This window comes from Mustela putorius, unplaced genomic scaffold (genome assembly GCF_011764305.1).
Source record: "Mustela putorius furo isolate JIRA1106 unplaced genomic scaffold, ASM1176430v1.1 tig00000450_pilon_pilon_pilon, whole genome shotgun sequence".
Classification (NCBI taxonomy): Eukaryota; Metazoa; Chordata; class Mammalia; order Carnivora; family Mustelidae; genus Mustela; species Mustela putorius.
In genome coordinates this window covers 21,272,061-21,286,454 of record NW_025421385.1, presented here as the reverse complement: position 1 = coordinate 21,286,454, position 14,394 = coordinate 21,272,061, and the positions used below count along the sequence as shown (strand labels likewise).

The 14,394-nt window shown below is 41.5% G+C and overlaps 1 protein-coding gene across 1 annotated transcript; it reads left to right on the top strand.

Annotated features, from left to right (window-relative positions):
• Positions 1-1,952: 1,952 nt before the first annotated feature.
• On the top strand, positions 1,953-13,837 carry GTF3C6 (general transcription factor IIIC subunit 6). The gene is made up of 6 exons (XM_004753512.3): positions 1,953-2,108; positions 2,400-2,480; positions 3,779-3,842; positions 3,938-3,982; positions 5,505-5,618; positions 11,512-13,837. Exons 1-6 carry the CDS (start codon positions 2,040-2,042, stop codon positions 11,790-11,792), a joined length of 654 nt encoding a protein of 217 aa, XP_004753569.1. The 5' UTR covers positions 1,953-2,039; the 3' UTR covers positions 11,793-13,837.
• The last annotated feature ends 557 nt before the right edge of the window (positions 13,838-14,394 follow it).

The window sequence follows — 14,394 nt, the reverse complement described above, 5'->3', positions numbered from 1 at the left end:
CAAATGCAAAATATACAGTAAGTATAAATATTTTTATCTTCATTTAATAAATAAGAACATTGAGGCTTAGAAAGTGTAGCAGCTTTTTCCAGATCACAATTACCACATTTCAGAGCTAGAATTCAAATCTACAACTTCTAACAGGTTAAGTGCTCTACCTTTTCTTTTTGTAAGCAATGAAATCCTATTTCTTTAATGGATCAACTCAGTAAAAATGTACAAAGGTTTTTACTAAGGTGTCGTGTAATTTTTTTTTAAAGATTTTATTTATTTATTTGACAGATAGAGATCACAAGTAGGCAGAGAGGCAGGCAGAGAGAGGAAGGGAAGCAGGCTCCCTGCTGAGCAGAGAGCCCAATGCGGGGCTCAATCCCAGGACCCTGGGATCATGACCTGAACTGAAGGCAGAGGCTTTAACTCACTGAGCCACCCAGGCGCCCCTTTTAAAAAAATATTTTAAGTAATTTCTACACCCAAGGTGGGGCTCCAATTTAAAACCCTGACAGCAAGTGTTGAATACTCTACCAACCCTGCCAGCCAGGCCACACAAGTGTTGTGAAATAACATTACACAATAAATACTACACACTTACTAAAGATTATGATGTAGATCTGTACTTACCATGGAAAACTTGGAAAAACATCCATGATATTGTAGACAAGGAGAAAAGCAACTTAAAAACAAAGGTACAGGGGCGCCTGGGTGGTTCAGTGGGTTAAAGCCTCTGCCTTCAGCTTGGGTCCTGGTCCTGCAGTCCTGGGATAGAGCCCCGCATGGGGCTCTCAGCTTGTTGGAGAGCCTGCTTCTTCCTCACTTTCTATCTCTGCCTGCCTCTCTGCCTACTTGTGATGTCTGTCAAATAACTAACTAAATAAGCCTTAAAAAAAAAAAAGAAAGAAAGAAAAAAGAACAGAGGTACAAATTTAACACTTAAAGTGTTTACATGTGGAAAGAAGCTGAAAAGATATGTGTTTTTTAAAAGTCAATACTCTAAAACTTTGTGTATTACTGATAGATAAAACACGTTAAATGCTTACTCTGTGCCAAATGCTGGGTTAAATCTATTTTACATGTATTGTTCCATTTAATCCTCATGATAACCAACTTGCCTAAGACCTTGATGCTAAAAATGCAGCTGAACTGGACAAGTATCCGACCCCAAAGCTCACGCTCTTCGGAGCCAGCTATTATCATCCTGTCTCAGATACAAAGATCATTTATTTCATAATCAGAGAAACCCGTGAGTTTTCGGTTCAAAACTCCGCTTCCCCAGGCCTCTGAATTGCCCTAACGTGGTTTGTCTTACAGCACCTGGGGCAATCTCATTAGCATTTAATTTGCTGGGTTCCTCTCTTTACCGCTCTTAGATTCGGGCTGCCAGGCCTGAAACCTGGACCCAAGGGTTCCTTACGTGCTATACTGAAATGTTATACGAACTCGTCTCAAGGAGAACTTGAAATGAGATATTAAGAATTTCTTTCTAGGGGCACCTGAGTGGCTCAGTGGGTTAAAGCCTCTGCCTTCAGCTCAGGTCATGATCCCAGGGTCTCTGCTCCGCGGGGAGCCTGCTTCTTCCTCCTCCTCTCTCTGCCTGCCTGCCTCTCTGCCTACTTGTGATCTCTCTCTGTCAAATAAATAAATAAAAATCTTAGAAAAAAAAAATTCCTTTTAAGAAATGCTGAGTCTGGCCAAAACTGAGGCCTCTTCATTTCCCTCTCACATGGCTGTCTCCTTGCTTGCACCTTCTTTATCCTCTCTCCCTCCGCAGCCCTCTCCCCCTCCCCAGGCCGATAGCCTAAGAGTGTCCTTGGTCACAGGCCTGCCCCAGTAGGCCTCCCCCGGAGCCGCGCTCCTTCTCTCAAGAAAGGAACGAGGAGGAGGCCTGGAGCATTCCTCCACGTGGGCACGGGGGCGGCCATCTCACGTTCTGGCAGGAGCTGTCTGCGGGGCCCGAGCCGCAGCCCGACCTGCCCGTACTCAAGATGGCGGTGGCGGAGGGCGTGGCCAGCGACTCGGAGGTTCCGAAATGGTGAGGAATCATGGCGGCCACCGAGGAGCGGATCCGGGAGGACGGAGAAGAAGAAGAAGAAGAAGAAGAAGAGGAAGCAGTGAGTGGCACGACCGCGGCCTGCGCGGCGGGGGCGGCGTGTGGGGCAGCTAGTCGGGACGCGGCTGGCGGGAGGGAGAGCCCGGGCCTCCGCCCTAGCTGCCAGACGGTAGTAAATGGGGAAGTAGAGGACGTTACCTTAGGCAGCGTCGCTTGCGTCCTCTCGTTCAAAGCAGGACCTGGTGCTCGCCAAGGTTGGGATCGCTGCCGTGGGGATTTTTGGCTTCGCTTGTTAACTGCTTCTTCCTACACACTCGCGCTAGCACGTTAACGCCTCTTTTTCTTCTACCAGGAGCAGTTGGTTCTGGTGGAGTTGTCGGGCATTATTGATTCAGAGTTTCTATCAAAATGTGAAAATAAATGCAAGATTTTGGTGAGTCTAGTTGCATTGGGTGATTTCCGTAGATTTTCTTACATTTAAAGAAGAATGAACAGTGAAACACGTATCCCCAAAGATCTATTCCTCGTGACAAAGCGCTGGATGCTAAGGACAATCAGAGAGAAGCACAGAGGGACTATGGGAGCAAATAGGAGAAAATGCCATAGTTGGCTTGAGTGTCTGAATGTGTGCCTGGGGAGAGTTAAAGATTTGGAGGAGGTAGCGTTTTGTTATTAACCAGTATATTTCGAAAAAAAAAATACTTTGTTTTAGGTAGTGAGCGGGGAGAGAAAACAATGCAGACAGGCTCTTCCTATGTGCATGCAGAGATTAACTGGAGAAGGGAGGCAACCTAAGAAAAGACTTTCAAGACCTCACACTCTGCTGTTGACTTGAGCTGTGGTGTCATGTTACCATCTGTTTATCACTTTACATAAAAATCTTTGAGCTACTGTTGACAAAACTTTCTCTGTTCTTACCTTAACTTGAGGATGTTGATTGAAATACACCTTGCTGCTTGGCTACGAATGCAGCATTCTTCAGATTGTAACTGCAGTGATCAGAGCATTTTTAGCTTACCTTGCACTTGCTAGGACAAACTCCGGAGGTTCCCCAGTTTTGGAGATCACTCTCCTTGGTAGCAAGGCTCTTTGTTTTTTGGTTTTAATTGATATGTAATTGACATACATCATTATATTTCAGGTGTACAACATAATGATTTAATAGTTGTATGTACTAGGAAATAATCATCACAGTCAGTCTAGCTAATATCCATTTATAATTTTTTTTTGTAATGAGTATTTTTTTTTCCAATTAAGTAAGCTTTGTGCCCAACATGGGGCTTGAACTCACAACCCCAAGATCAAGAGTTGCACGCTACAGACAGCTCACCAGGCACTGTGTTGTAATAACTTTTAAGATGTTACTCTCTTAGCAACTTTTAAGTGTACAGTATGGTATTATTAAGTAGAGTAATGCTGCACATTACATCCCCAGGACTTATTTTATAACTGAAAGTTTGTATCTTTTGATTATCTTTACCTATTGCACCCAACCCCTCAAGGATTTTTTTTTTTTAATAGAGGGAGAGGGAGAAGCAGAAGGAAAGGGGGAGGGAGAATCCTAAGCAGACTCCATGCCCAGCATAGAGCTCCAGGTGGGACTGGATCTCATGACCCACCTGGACTGAAATCAAGAGTTGGATATGCTTAACCCACTAAACCACCCAGGCTCCCCTGCAAGGCTTTTTCTAATGATGATTTTTTTTTTAATGACTTTGTATTCTGTTGCAGGGAATTGACACTGAGAGGCCCATTCTGCAAGTGGACAGCTATGTCTTTGCTGGAGAGTATGAAGGTAGGAGGCTGTCACAGATGAAACTCCTTTTTTTATATGATTTTCAGAGAAAGTTACTCTTATTTCTCAACAAATTGCCTTCAACTTTTCTGCAGACACTCTTGGGACCTGTGTTATATTTGAAGAAAATGTTGAGCCCGGTAAGTGTGTGCGTTGCTGACTCAAATCTTTTTACTATGAAATACTGCCAGCTTACTTTTGTACAGTAGTTAAACATCTCATGTGCCCATTGTCTAGCTATATCAAATCCTACCATTTTGCCAGGTAGTTAAAATACATTCCAGATACATTTGAAGCCTTGTATATAACCCTCTCTAAACCTATGCCCTTCCTCTCTTGGTAATCACTTTTCTGAATTTGATGTTTTTCTTTCTTTACTTGATTTTGTATTACATAGATATGTATCCACAGACAGTAGTAGCATTTTTTTGTGTATTTTCAAACTTGATACAAATTATAGCATATTATATGTATCATTGTATATATTTTTTCAGGTACAGATAGGTTTTGAGATTTATACAATTGGTAGGTTCTATTTTCCCTGTTGCTAAGTATTCTATTTGTGACCATACCACAGTGTATTCTTCACCAGTAATTATTAATAACTATGTAATTAGTTACATAGTAATTATTTCACCAGTAATTAATAACTATGAAAATTTATTGAATGCCTACTCTATGTCAGGCATTGTTCTAAATGCTACATGTATTAACTCGTTTAATCTTCATCACAAGTCTGTGAGGTCGATACCATGGTTGTCTTTATTTTATATTTGATGAAACTGAAGCACTGAGAGGTAAATAACATTCCCAAGGTCATACACAAAGTAAGAGACAGAGCCAGGATTTGAACCCAGGTGGTGTGGTCCAGAGCCTGTAATCTGAACTATACTTTTTAACTCACTGCAGAGATGCTGCCATGAGTATTTTGTGTCTCGTGCATGGATGCAAAAATGGCCCTAAGATATACACTTAGAAATGGAATTATTTGATTGCTGAGTGTGTGTTAGGTTTAACCATATGAAATTACCCATTTGAACTGAGTATGGACGGCTTCATGTGGTTCACCCTAATAGGTAGTGCTAGGATCCTTTCTGAAGTGTAGTGTCAGTGACCTATGGCAGCATGTGGAAGTTTCCAGTGTTCTTCACACCTCCAGCTCAGAGCCTTATCGTCTCTCTTGCCTGTGCCCACAGTTTCCTGTAAAGCTATAACCTCGGGCAGCAGGTTTTCTCTCAGTCTTCTTTCATGATTGAGAACATCCTCACACCAGACTGGCTTCAAGTAGTAAATCTGACTTTGATGCTTCATTTTGAGTGGTAGAATCTGAGACTTCATGACCCTGTAAGGCCGCATTCCTGGTCCCACTTCCTTGCTTCACGGCTGGAGCCTAGCAGGCCGATAGGTTTAACTTCATGCACAGCTTTGTGTTTTGGTCCTCTGGAGATGTTGTTTTGGGGTCTAGTTTTGCCTTCAGTTGTTATGTATTTTATCTGTCATTTCTCTTTACTGGGAGCAGGAGGGATGAGTTAAATTTTGAACTTACTACACTATCTCACCAGGAAGTAGTTCAGTCTGACCCTTTAGCTGGAATTACTGAGGCTTAACATGATTATTTGGTGGCATCAACAGTAAAATAATTGAGTTCATTTTATGTTCTAGGTGATACAGAAGGCAGTGATAAAACAGTGCTGAAATATAAATGCCATACAATGAAGAAACTCAGCATGACAAGAACTCTTTTGACAGAAAAGAAGGAAGGAGAAGAAAACATAGGTTAGTTCACTTAGCTCTCTGAAAGTAGGTGATTTACTGTTGGCTTTGACAATGACACATTGCTGCCAGGACATACCTTGTAGTAACAACTATGTTCTATGGAAATCAAGAGTGCTCCCTGAAAAGTACCAGATATAGATTTAAAATTCATTTGAACTGTAGGGGCGTTTGGGTGGCTCAGTCATTTGAGCTTCTGACTCTTGATCTCAGCTCAGTTCTTAATCTCCTGGCTGAGTTTGAGTCCCATGTTGGGCTCTGCTCTGGGCATGGAGCCTCCTTTAAAAAAAAAAAAAAAAGATAAAATAAAAAAAATTCATTTGAACTTTAATGTAGCAAAGGGCACTGGAGACATTTAAGAAATTTCTTATCTCCTTTGCACTGGAAAAAATCAGGAGGAGTTTGTCAAGAACCTTGATAGATTTCTAACCCCTAGGGAATTCAACAGCTACCACTACCCACACCCCTCCTGTAATTAAAAGTTCTTTGTGAGTGGAGATGATAGAATCTGGATTTTCAAGTGAAACCCTAGAGGATCTCCTAGAAACTTGTGGCAGTGTGGCAGCCTTCCCCAGGAAGCTAATAACTGGAAGAAGCTAGCTTTATATGTTAGGGAGGGACTGTAAAACCACAGTTGTTGGACCTGAGTTTCATTCTTTTTTTTTTTTTTTTAAGATTTTATTTATGTACTTGACAGACAGAGATCACAAGTAGGCAGAGAGGCAGGCAGAAAGAGAGGTGGGGAGGCAGGCTTTCTGCGAAGCAGAGAGCCCAATGCGGGGCTCAATCCCAGGACCCTGAGATCATGACTTGAGCCGAAGGCAAAGGCTTAACTCACTGAGCCATCCAGGCGCCCCCTGAGTTTCATTCTTAACACCCATCCACTGAGCTTTCTCCAGTGGTCACCCCGAAGTGGAGACTTTAGTCTAGTGCTTCTTGCAGCCATAGCACGCACATGTTTGTGGAGATAAACAGATAATCACTTGATAGTTTAAAAGCTCATTGCTCCTAAGTGAAATAAGAGAGAGAAAGACATGATTTCAATTATGTGGATTATAAGAAAAACAAACGAATAAACAAAAATCAGAAAGAGACCCATAAATACAGAGAACAGACTGGTGGCTGCCAGAGCAGGGGAGAGCTGTAGGATGGACAAAATGGTTGAAGGGGAGTGAGAGATTCAGGCTTCCAGTTATACATGAGTAGGTCATGGGCGTTAAAGGTACAGCATGAGGAATACAGTCAGTGGTATTGTAATAGTGTTGGGTAGTGACAGATGGTAGCTACAGATGTGGTGAGCATAGAGTAATTTATAGGCTTTTCAGATCACTGTATTGTACACTGTGTTGTACACCTGAAACTAATTATCACTGTGAAACTAACATCACATTGTATGTCAACTCTACTTCAATTTTTAAAAATTTTTAAATTTTTATTTATTTATTTAAATATTTTACTTATGTATTTATCAGACAGAGAGAGTACAAGCAGGGGGAACAGCAGGCAGAGGGAGAAGCAGGCTTCCCGCTGAGCAGGGAGCCGTATGTGGGACTCGATCCCAGGACCTGTGGTCATGATGACCTGAACTGAAGGCAGACATTTAACTGACTGAGCCACCTAGGCACCCTCAATTTTTTTTTTTTTTAAAGATTTTATTTATTTATTTGACAGAGATCACAAGTAGGCAGAGAGGCAGGCAGAGAGAGAGAGGAGGAAGCAGGCTCCCTGCGGAGCAGAGAGCCCGATGTGGGGCTCGATCCCAGAACCCTGGGATCATGACCTGAGCCGAAGGCAGAGGCTTTAACCCACTGAGCCACCCAGGCGCCCCCACCCTCAATTTTTTTTAAAGATTTTATTTATTCATTTGAGAGAGAGGATGATCAGGGGGAGGGGCAAAGATAGGAGAAGAGAGAAAGCAGACTCCCCACTGAGTGGGGAGCCTGACATAGGACTTGAGCCCAGCACCTAGAGATGATGACCTGATCCAAAGTCAGACACTTAACCGACTGAGCCACTCAGGTGCCCCGCAACTATCCTTCAGTTTTTAAAAACTCACATAATTTGAGAAAAGGAAAAAAAAACTTCATTGCTCAAAGACACATTTTGGACTCTAGTGTAAACAGGACTCTAGGGACGCCTGGGTGGCTCAGTTGGTTAAGCAGCTGCCTTCAGCTCAGGTCATGATCCCAGCTTCCTGGGATTGAGTCCCACATCGGGCTCCTTGCTCGGTGGGGAGCCTGCTTCTCCCTCTGCCTCTGCCTGCCATTCTGTCCGCCTGTGCTTACTCTCTCTCCATCTCTCTCTGACAAATAAATAAAATCTTTTAAAAAAAAAACAAAAACAGAACTCTAGTGGTGAATATTTATGGCTTGGTTTATTCTGTTTTAAGGAATAAACATTTAAAAGTACATTAATCACGTAGAAATTAATTATACCAATTACACATAAAAAACTTTGTTCCTAACATGTATATCACAAAACTATCCTCCTTTTTAACACTATGAAAAGAACAGGAAGAAAGAGGTACTTGAAATTCCAGAAAGATTTTGAAAGGTAGTTACATATGAGATAGGTTAGCTATTATTTATTCTTTTTATTTTTTATTCTTTTTTTTTTTTAAAGATTTTATTTATTTGACAGAGATCACAAGTAGGCAGAGAGGCAGGCAGAGAGAGGAGGAAGCAGGCTCCCCACTGAGCAGTGAGCCTGATTCAGGGCTCAATCCCAAGACCCTGGGATCATGACCTGAGCCGAAGGCAGAGGCTTTAACCCACTGAGCCTCTGAGGCACCCTATTTATTCTTTTTTAGAGAAGAAAGTTGTAGAATTTTCTTTTCTGCAGTCTTTAATAATCTAATAGGCCTTTGCAAAGATAATGGTATTTTGCTTAATTGCATAAATTAGTTAGCCAACTAGTCAAGGCTGTATTGGTTATGTATTGCTGCATAGTAAATTATCTCTAAACTTAACGGTTTAAAAAAACAACAAAGATATTTTCCACAGTTTCCATGATTGAGGAATTTGGGGATCAGCTTAGCCAGGCAGTTCTGGCTCGATGTCTCTCTTGATGTTGCAGTCAGTATGTTGGCTGGGTTGCAGTGACCTGAAAATCTAAATAGAAGATGGCTCCCTCGCATGGTTTGTGCCATCTTTTAGCAGGAGGCCTCCATTTGAGGGCCTTCCTGACACGGCAGCTGGCTTCTTCCAGATCAAGTGATCCGTGAGAACAAGGTAGAAGCCACAATATGTTTTATGAACCAGCCTACAAGTCACATTCTGTCATTTCTGCCATTTCCTGTTCATTATGGGGAGAGATGACACAGGGGTAGGAATACCACCTGAAGACCTTTGGGGACCAACTTGGAGGCTGGCGACCAACCACGGCAATATGCTGCAGGTAGAACAAAATAGAAAAAGATGAGGTTCTCATGTTCTGGGAATTTGCACTCTAAATCCCATTGAAACACACGTATGAATGTGACTCAACACCCATTTCATTCAGTCTTTGGAATGTGCCACGTATCATGATAAATATCAGAATAGGCTTGATGGCTTCAAGGTTTTGAACTTGGTGACTAGGGGAATGATGCTATTGGATGGGGAAACCAATGAGAGAATAGTTGAAGCTGACTAGAGAGAAAAGGACTAATCAGCTTTTGATAGAAGGATATTTTATGTTAGTAGTATTAGAAGACATGGCATCAGCTGTAAGGATGTTTCAACAAATTGTCACAGAAGAGTTGGTTTATGGTGGGGAATAGGAGCAGTGGGAAGTGTGAACAGGGTGGCAAAGGTAAGTTGCCGTATCTTAGAGATCTCTGATGGCATTTTTTTTTTTAGATTTTATTTATTTATTTGACAGAGAGAGAAATTACAAGTATTCAGAGAGGCAGGCAGAGAGAGGGGGAAACAGGTGCCCTGTTGAGCAGAGAGCCTGATGTGGGGCTTGATCCCAGGACCCTGAGATCATGACCTGAGCCGAAGGCAGAGGCTTAACCCACTGAGCCACCCAGGCACCCCTCTATCTGCATTTTGAAGATGACATAAATAGCTCAGACTTGCTATAGAAATTAATGAGGATCCATTGAAAATATTTGAAGGGGTCATAAGGATAAACGAAAAAAAGGACTAGCATTTTTCTTTTTTTAAGATTTATTTATTTTAGGGGGCACCTGGGTGGCTCAGTGGGTTAAGCCACTGCCTTCAGCTCAGGTCATGATCTCGGGGTCCTGGGATTGAACCCCGCATCGGGCTCTTTGCTCAGCAGGGAGCCTGCTTCTCTCTCTCTGCCTGCCTCTCTGCCTACCTGTGATCTTTCTCTGACAAATAAATAAATAAAATCTTAAAAAAAAAAAAGATTTATTTATTTTAGAGAGAGTGCACACAGGGGAGGCGCAGGGGGGGAGGAAAAGGAGAGGGAGAGAGAATCTTAAGCAGACTCCCCACTGATTATGGAGCCTGATGCAGGGCTCAGTCCCACAGCCCTGAGAGTGTACCTGAGCCAAAACCAGGAGTCAGATGCTTAACCAACTGAGCCCACCTGGGCGCCCCCAAATTACTAGCATTATTGAAACAATACTTGATTATAGCGGTGGGTGGGTTAGGGCTGTGACTGGAAGTATGAAACGGGCAACAATTTTTTTCAAGTTTTTTGTTGTTGTTGTTTTGGTTTCTGTTTTGGAGAGGTGTCTTATAGTTGGATGTTCCAACTCAAAATGACGTGTGAGTGTTGAGTTGAAAGATGATAGGGTAGTATCATCTATTACGGAAACTGAGGAGAAAATTATAGGGAAGTGAAAGACTTCTATAATGCTTGAGGTGGCAGTGAGAACTCAGATTATCTCAGTGAGTTAGGAATTGGGACTCAGGAAAAGGGGCTTGAATAGTAACTGAAGTTGATTAGTTTCAGTGATTTTTTTTTTTTTTGTGGTCTCAATTATTTTTAGAAAATTTTTAATTGGAGGAGCACCTGGGTGGTTCAGTCAGTTAAGCGTCTGCCTTCAGCTCAGGTCATCATCTCTGGGTTCCGGGATCAAGCCCTGGGTTGGGCTCCCTGTTCATCGAGGAGTCTGCTTCTCCCTCTCCCTTTGTGCCTCTCCCTGCTTGTGTGCTCTCTCTTGCTCATGCTCTCTCTTTCTCATGAATAAATAAAACCTTTAAAAAAACTTCTAATTGAAATATAATTGATACACAATATTAGTTTCAGGTGTACAACATAGTGATTTGGTAATTATATACATTACAAAGTGCTCACCATAAATATAGTGACCATATAGCTTCTACAATATTATTGGCTCTATATCACTTACAGTGATTTTGATGTTGCATATAGTACAGGCCTTCCAGGGTTTCCATGTAAGATGGAAATAATGTGATTGTTTATCAGTAGTCATGGCACCATGTTCATTGGTTTATGTTGAGGCTTTAGTTTGACATGTATTCATAGGATGAAAATTTAAAGAGAGGGGTGCCTGGGTGGCTCAGTTGGTTGAGTGTCTGACTCTTAATCTCAGTTCGGGTCTTGATCCCAGCATTGCTGAGTTCAAGCCCCACATTGGGCCCAACACTGGACATCGAGCCTCCTTTAAAAAAAAATTAAAAATAAATTGGGTGCCTAGGTGGCTCTGGGTTAAGCTGCTGCCTTCAGCTCAGGTCATGATCTCAGGGTCCTGGGATCGAGTCCCACATCGGGCTCTCTGCTCAGCGGGGAGCCTGCTTCCTCCTCTCTCTCTCTGCCTGCCTCTCTGCCTACTTGTGATCTCTGTCAAATAAATAAATAAAATCTTAAAAAAAAAATTAAAAATAAATAAAAATAAAAAAATAAAAAGAAATACATGTAAGTAACTGAAATTCCTTTTACATATTTCTTTCTTGTTTGTCTTCCCATCCCTCACTAGGTGGTGTGGAATGGCTGCAAATCAAGGACAATGAGTTCTCCTATAGACCCAACATGATTTGTAGCTTTCTGCATGAAAATGAAGATGACGACGTAACTCCAGCCTCAGATAAATCCTTGGAGTTGGAAGACCAAGAGATTCCAACGAAAAATAATTCAAACCTGGGTTATGAACAGGGGAAATCACTGAACTTGGAAGTAGAGAATTCTGGTCCTCTAATTGATATCCCTTCTTCTGAGACAGAAGGTTATGTTTTTATGGAAACTCAAGATACTGTCTAGGAAATCACTCCTAGATGAAATGTTTCTCATTATAACTAATAATGAACTTTTTGGAGTTTTTATATAAAATAATCGTGTGGCTTTCAGTTCACTATATTACTAGTTTTGTTGTCTATACGTGCATTTCTGATCATAGCACAATTTAATATACCAGAGTTGTTAAGGACCAGATATGAATTGAATTTTTAAAAATCTGGTATAAATGACTATAGGGACCCTTCTTTAAATTTCTTTAAATTGGAAGTTTTATTAAGGTAAGTGTATAAGTTTTTTTATTGCATCCATCACAAATTATTACAAACTTAGTGGCTTAAAATGACACAAGTGTATTATTATATAGTTTTGTAAATCAGCTATCTGACATGGGCTGGGTTAAAATCAAGATGGTGACAGGACTTCATTCCTTTCTCAAGGTTGAGGGGTAGGGGAGACTGTTTCCTTGTTCATTTAGTTGTTGGCAGATTTCAAATCTTTGCCATTGATGGATCAGTGTTCCATTTTCTTGCTGTCATCTGAGGGCCATTTCCAGCTTCTAGAGGCTGTCTGCATTCTTTGGCTTATGGTCCTCTTCTCTTCAAAGCTGGTAAATCTCTTCCTTCTTTTGCTTCGTCCTATCTCTGACCCACCTTGCTAATTACCTGACCCAGTATCTGTTCTTTCCTTAATTCTAATCCGAGAATTATTGGTGTGTATCCATATATGTTATCCATTGCGTATCCATATATGTGTAAATATGTGGCCGTATGAATAAGTTCTGGTCAGTGATATGGAATTATAAGTGTTGAGTGATGGATGCTTCTGGAAAGTTTCCTTAAACTTTAAGGCATAAAGAGAGATGGGCCAGTTCAACTTCTCTTTTTTCCCCTGCTGGAACATGGTGGCTAGAGCTTCAGTAGGCTTTTTGAACTGTAAAGAAACTTTGGAAATAGAAGCCATGAGTGGCAGAGCAACAAGATAGAAGGTTCGATCCTGATATGATGCTGCCCTGGACTGCCAGGAATAAAGATTAATAAATCTTTTCTTTTTTCCCCATGGTGAAATGGCTTCAAGTTTACCTTTGGCATTGTTTCTGGAAATCTACTAGACAAGGTAATAATTGAATGTCAACTGTGATGTGAGGCAATGTTGTTTGTGATTAAAAATGACTCTTTATTGGGGTGCCTGGATGGCTTAGTTGGTGAAGTGTCTGACTCTTGATCTCAGCTCAGGTCTTGATCGCAGGGTCATGAATTCAGGCCCTGTGTTGGGCTCCACACTGGGCATGGAGCCTGCTGAAAAAAAAAAAAAAAAAAAAAGAAAAAAGACCCCTTATGGGTAAATTGTGTCTAGACCTGAAAGACTATGACAAGTATAAATGCCCATTGGAAAATACAGACTTTGTTTGTTTGTATTTATAAGTAGACTCCATGCCCATCGTGGGGATTGAACTTATGACCCTGAAATCATAAGTTGCATTGTCTACTGACTGAGCCAGCCAGGCGCCCCAAGCATTAGGTTTCTTATTACAAAGATTCCTGAAAGCAGCACTCATGGCTGTTTCAAGAGATGTTAGTTCTTGGGGAAGCTGAAGTTTCTAAGCCAGCATGGCTTCTGCATGCACCCAAACGATCGTGTCTCCTTACACCTGAGCTGACACTTGGGGGCCAGAGTAGAGCCTCCTGTTGAAACAAGCATTGTGCTGCTGTGCTGTTTCCTATGAAGTTAAGTGAGTCTGGTGCTGGGTTCATTCCCATAAGGCCTGTTGGGTCCTGTGAGTGTGAATGTCCTTCCAAACCTGGGACAACTCCTCCTCTTCGGGCAGAGAAGACACTGCAACTACCTACCTCCAGCCTTTACGTGCAAGAAATAACTTGTCTCTTGTCAGAGTCACTCTGTAATAGCCACACTTAATCCTATTACTACCTTACCCATTTTGAAAAGTAGAGAAAAGTATAAGGAAGTAGAATGCAAGATTCTTGAGATGTGTAATCTTGCTAAAGAAACTGATCTAGACTGATGTAGTTCTAACTTGAAGAGGATAATAAAGTCTTACATTCTGGAGAGAACATAATGTGTTTTAGTTCCTTACCTGGAAGTGAGAATAAATGTTTGGAATTTAGTAAAATAAACCTTATTTTTCAACTATGAAATATTTTGTAAGACCAGAACTTCACAAATGAATTTCTTCATCATTGATCTGCCTTACTGACTTACTAGAATTACTTACAAATGAATCTTGGAACTACAGTCTCCATGTAGCTGTCACAGTACTACTTCTAACACTGAAACGATACTCTATTTAATAACGATAATGATATTCTATGTAATAGGATTATATTGCTTCGGTGTGCTGTGGGGCATTATTCCTTAAGGCCATTATGGAAATGTTAGGAAATCCAGGCATTTGTTCATTACGAACTACATAGTTAATCATAACAAATTTATGACAGATACGGCCAGCTGAGTGAAATTATTGATGATATCATGTGGTTAGCTATTCAGTAGCAGCTGATAATTTTTTAGAATCTGTTTTCAGGGGCGCCTGGGTGGCTCAGTGGGTTAAGCTGCTGCCTTCGGCTCAGGTCATGATCTCAGAGTCCTGGGATCGAGTCCCGCATCGGGC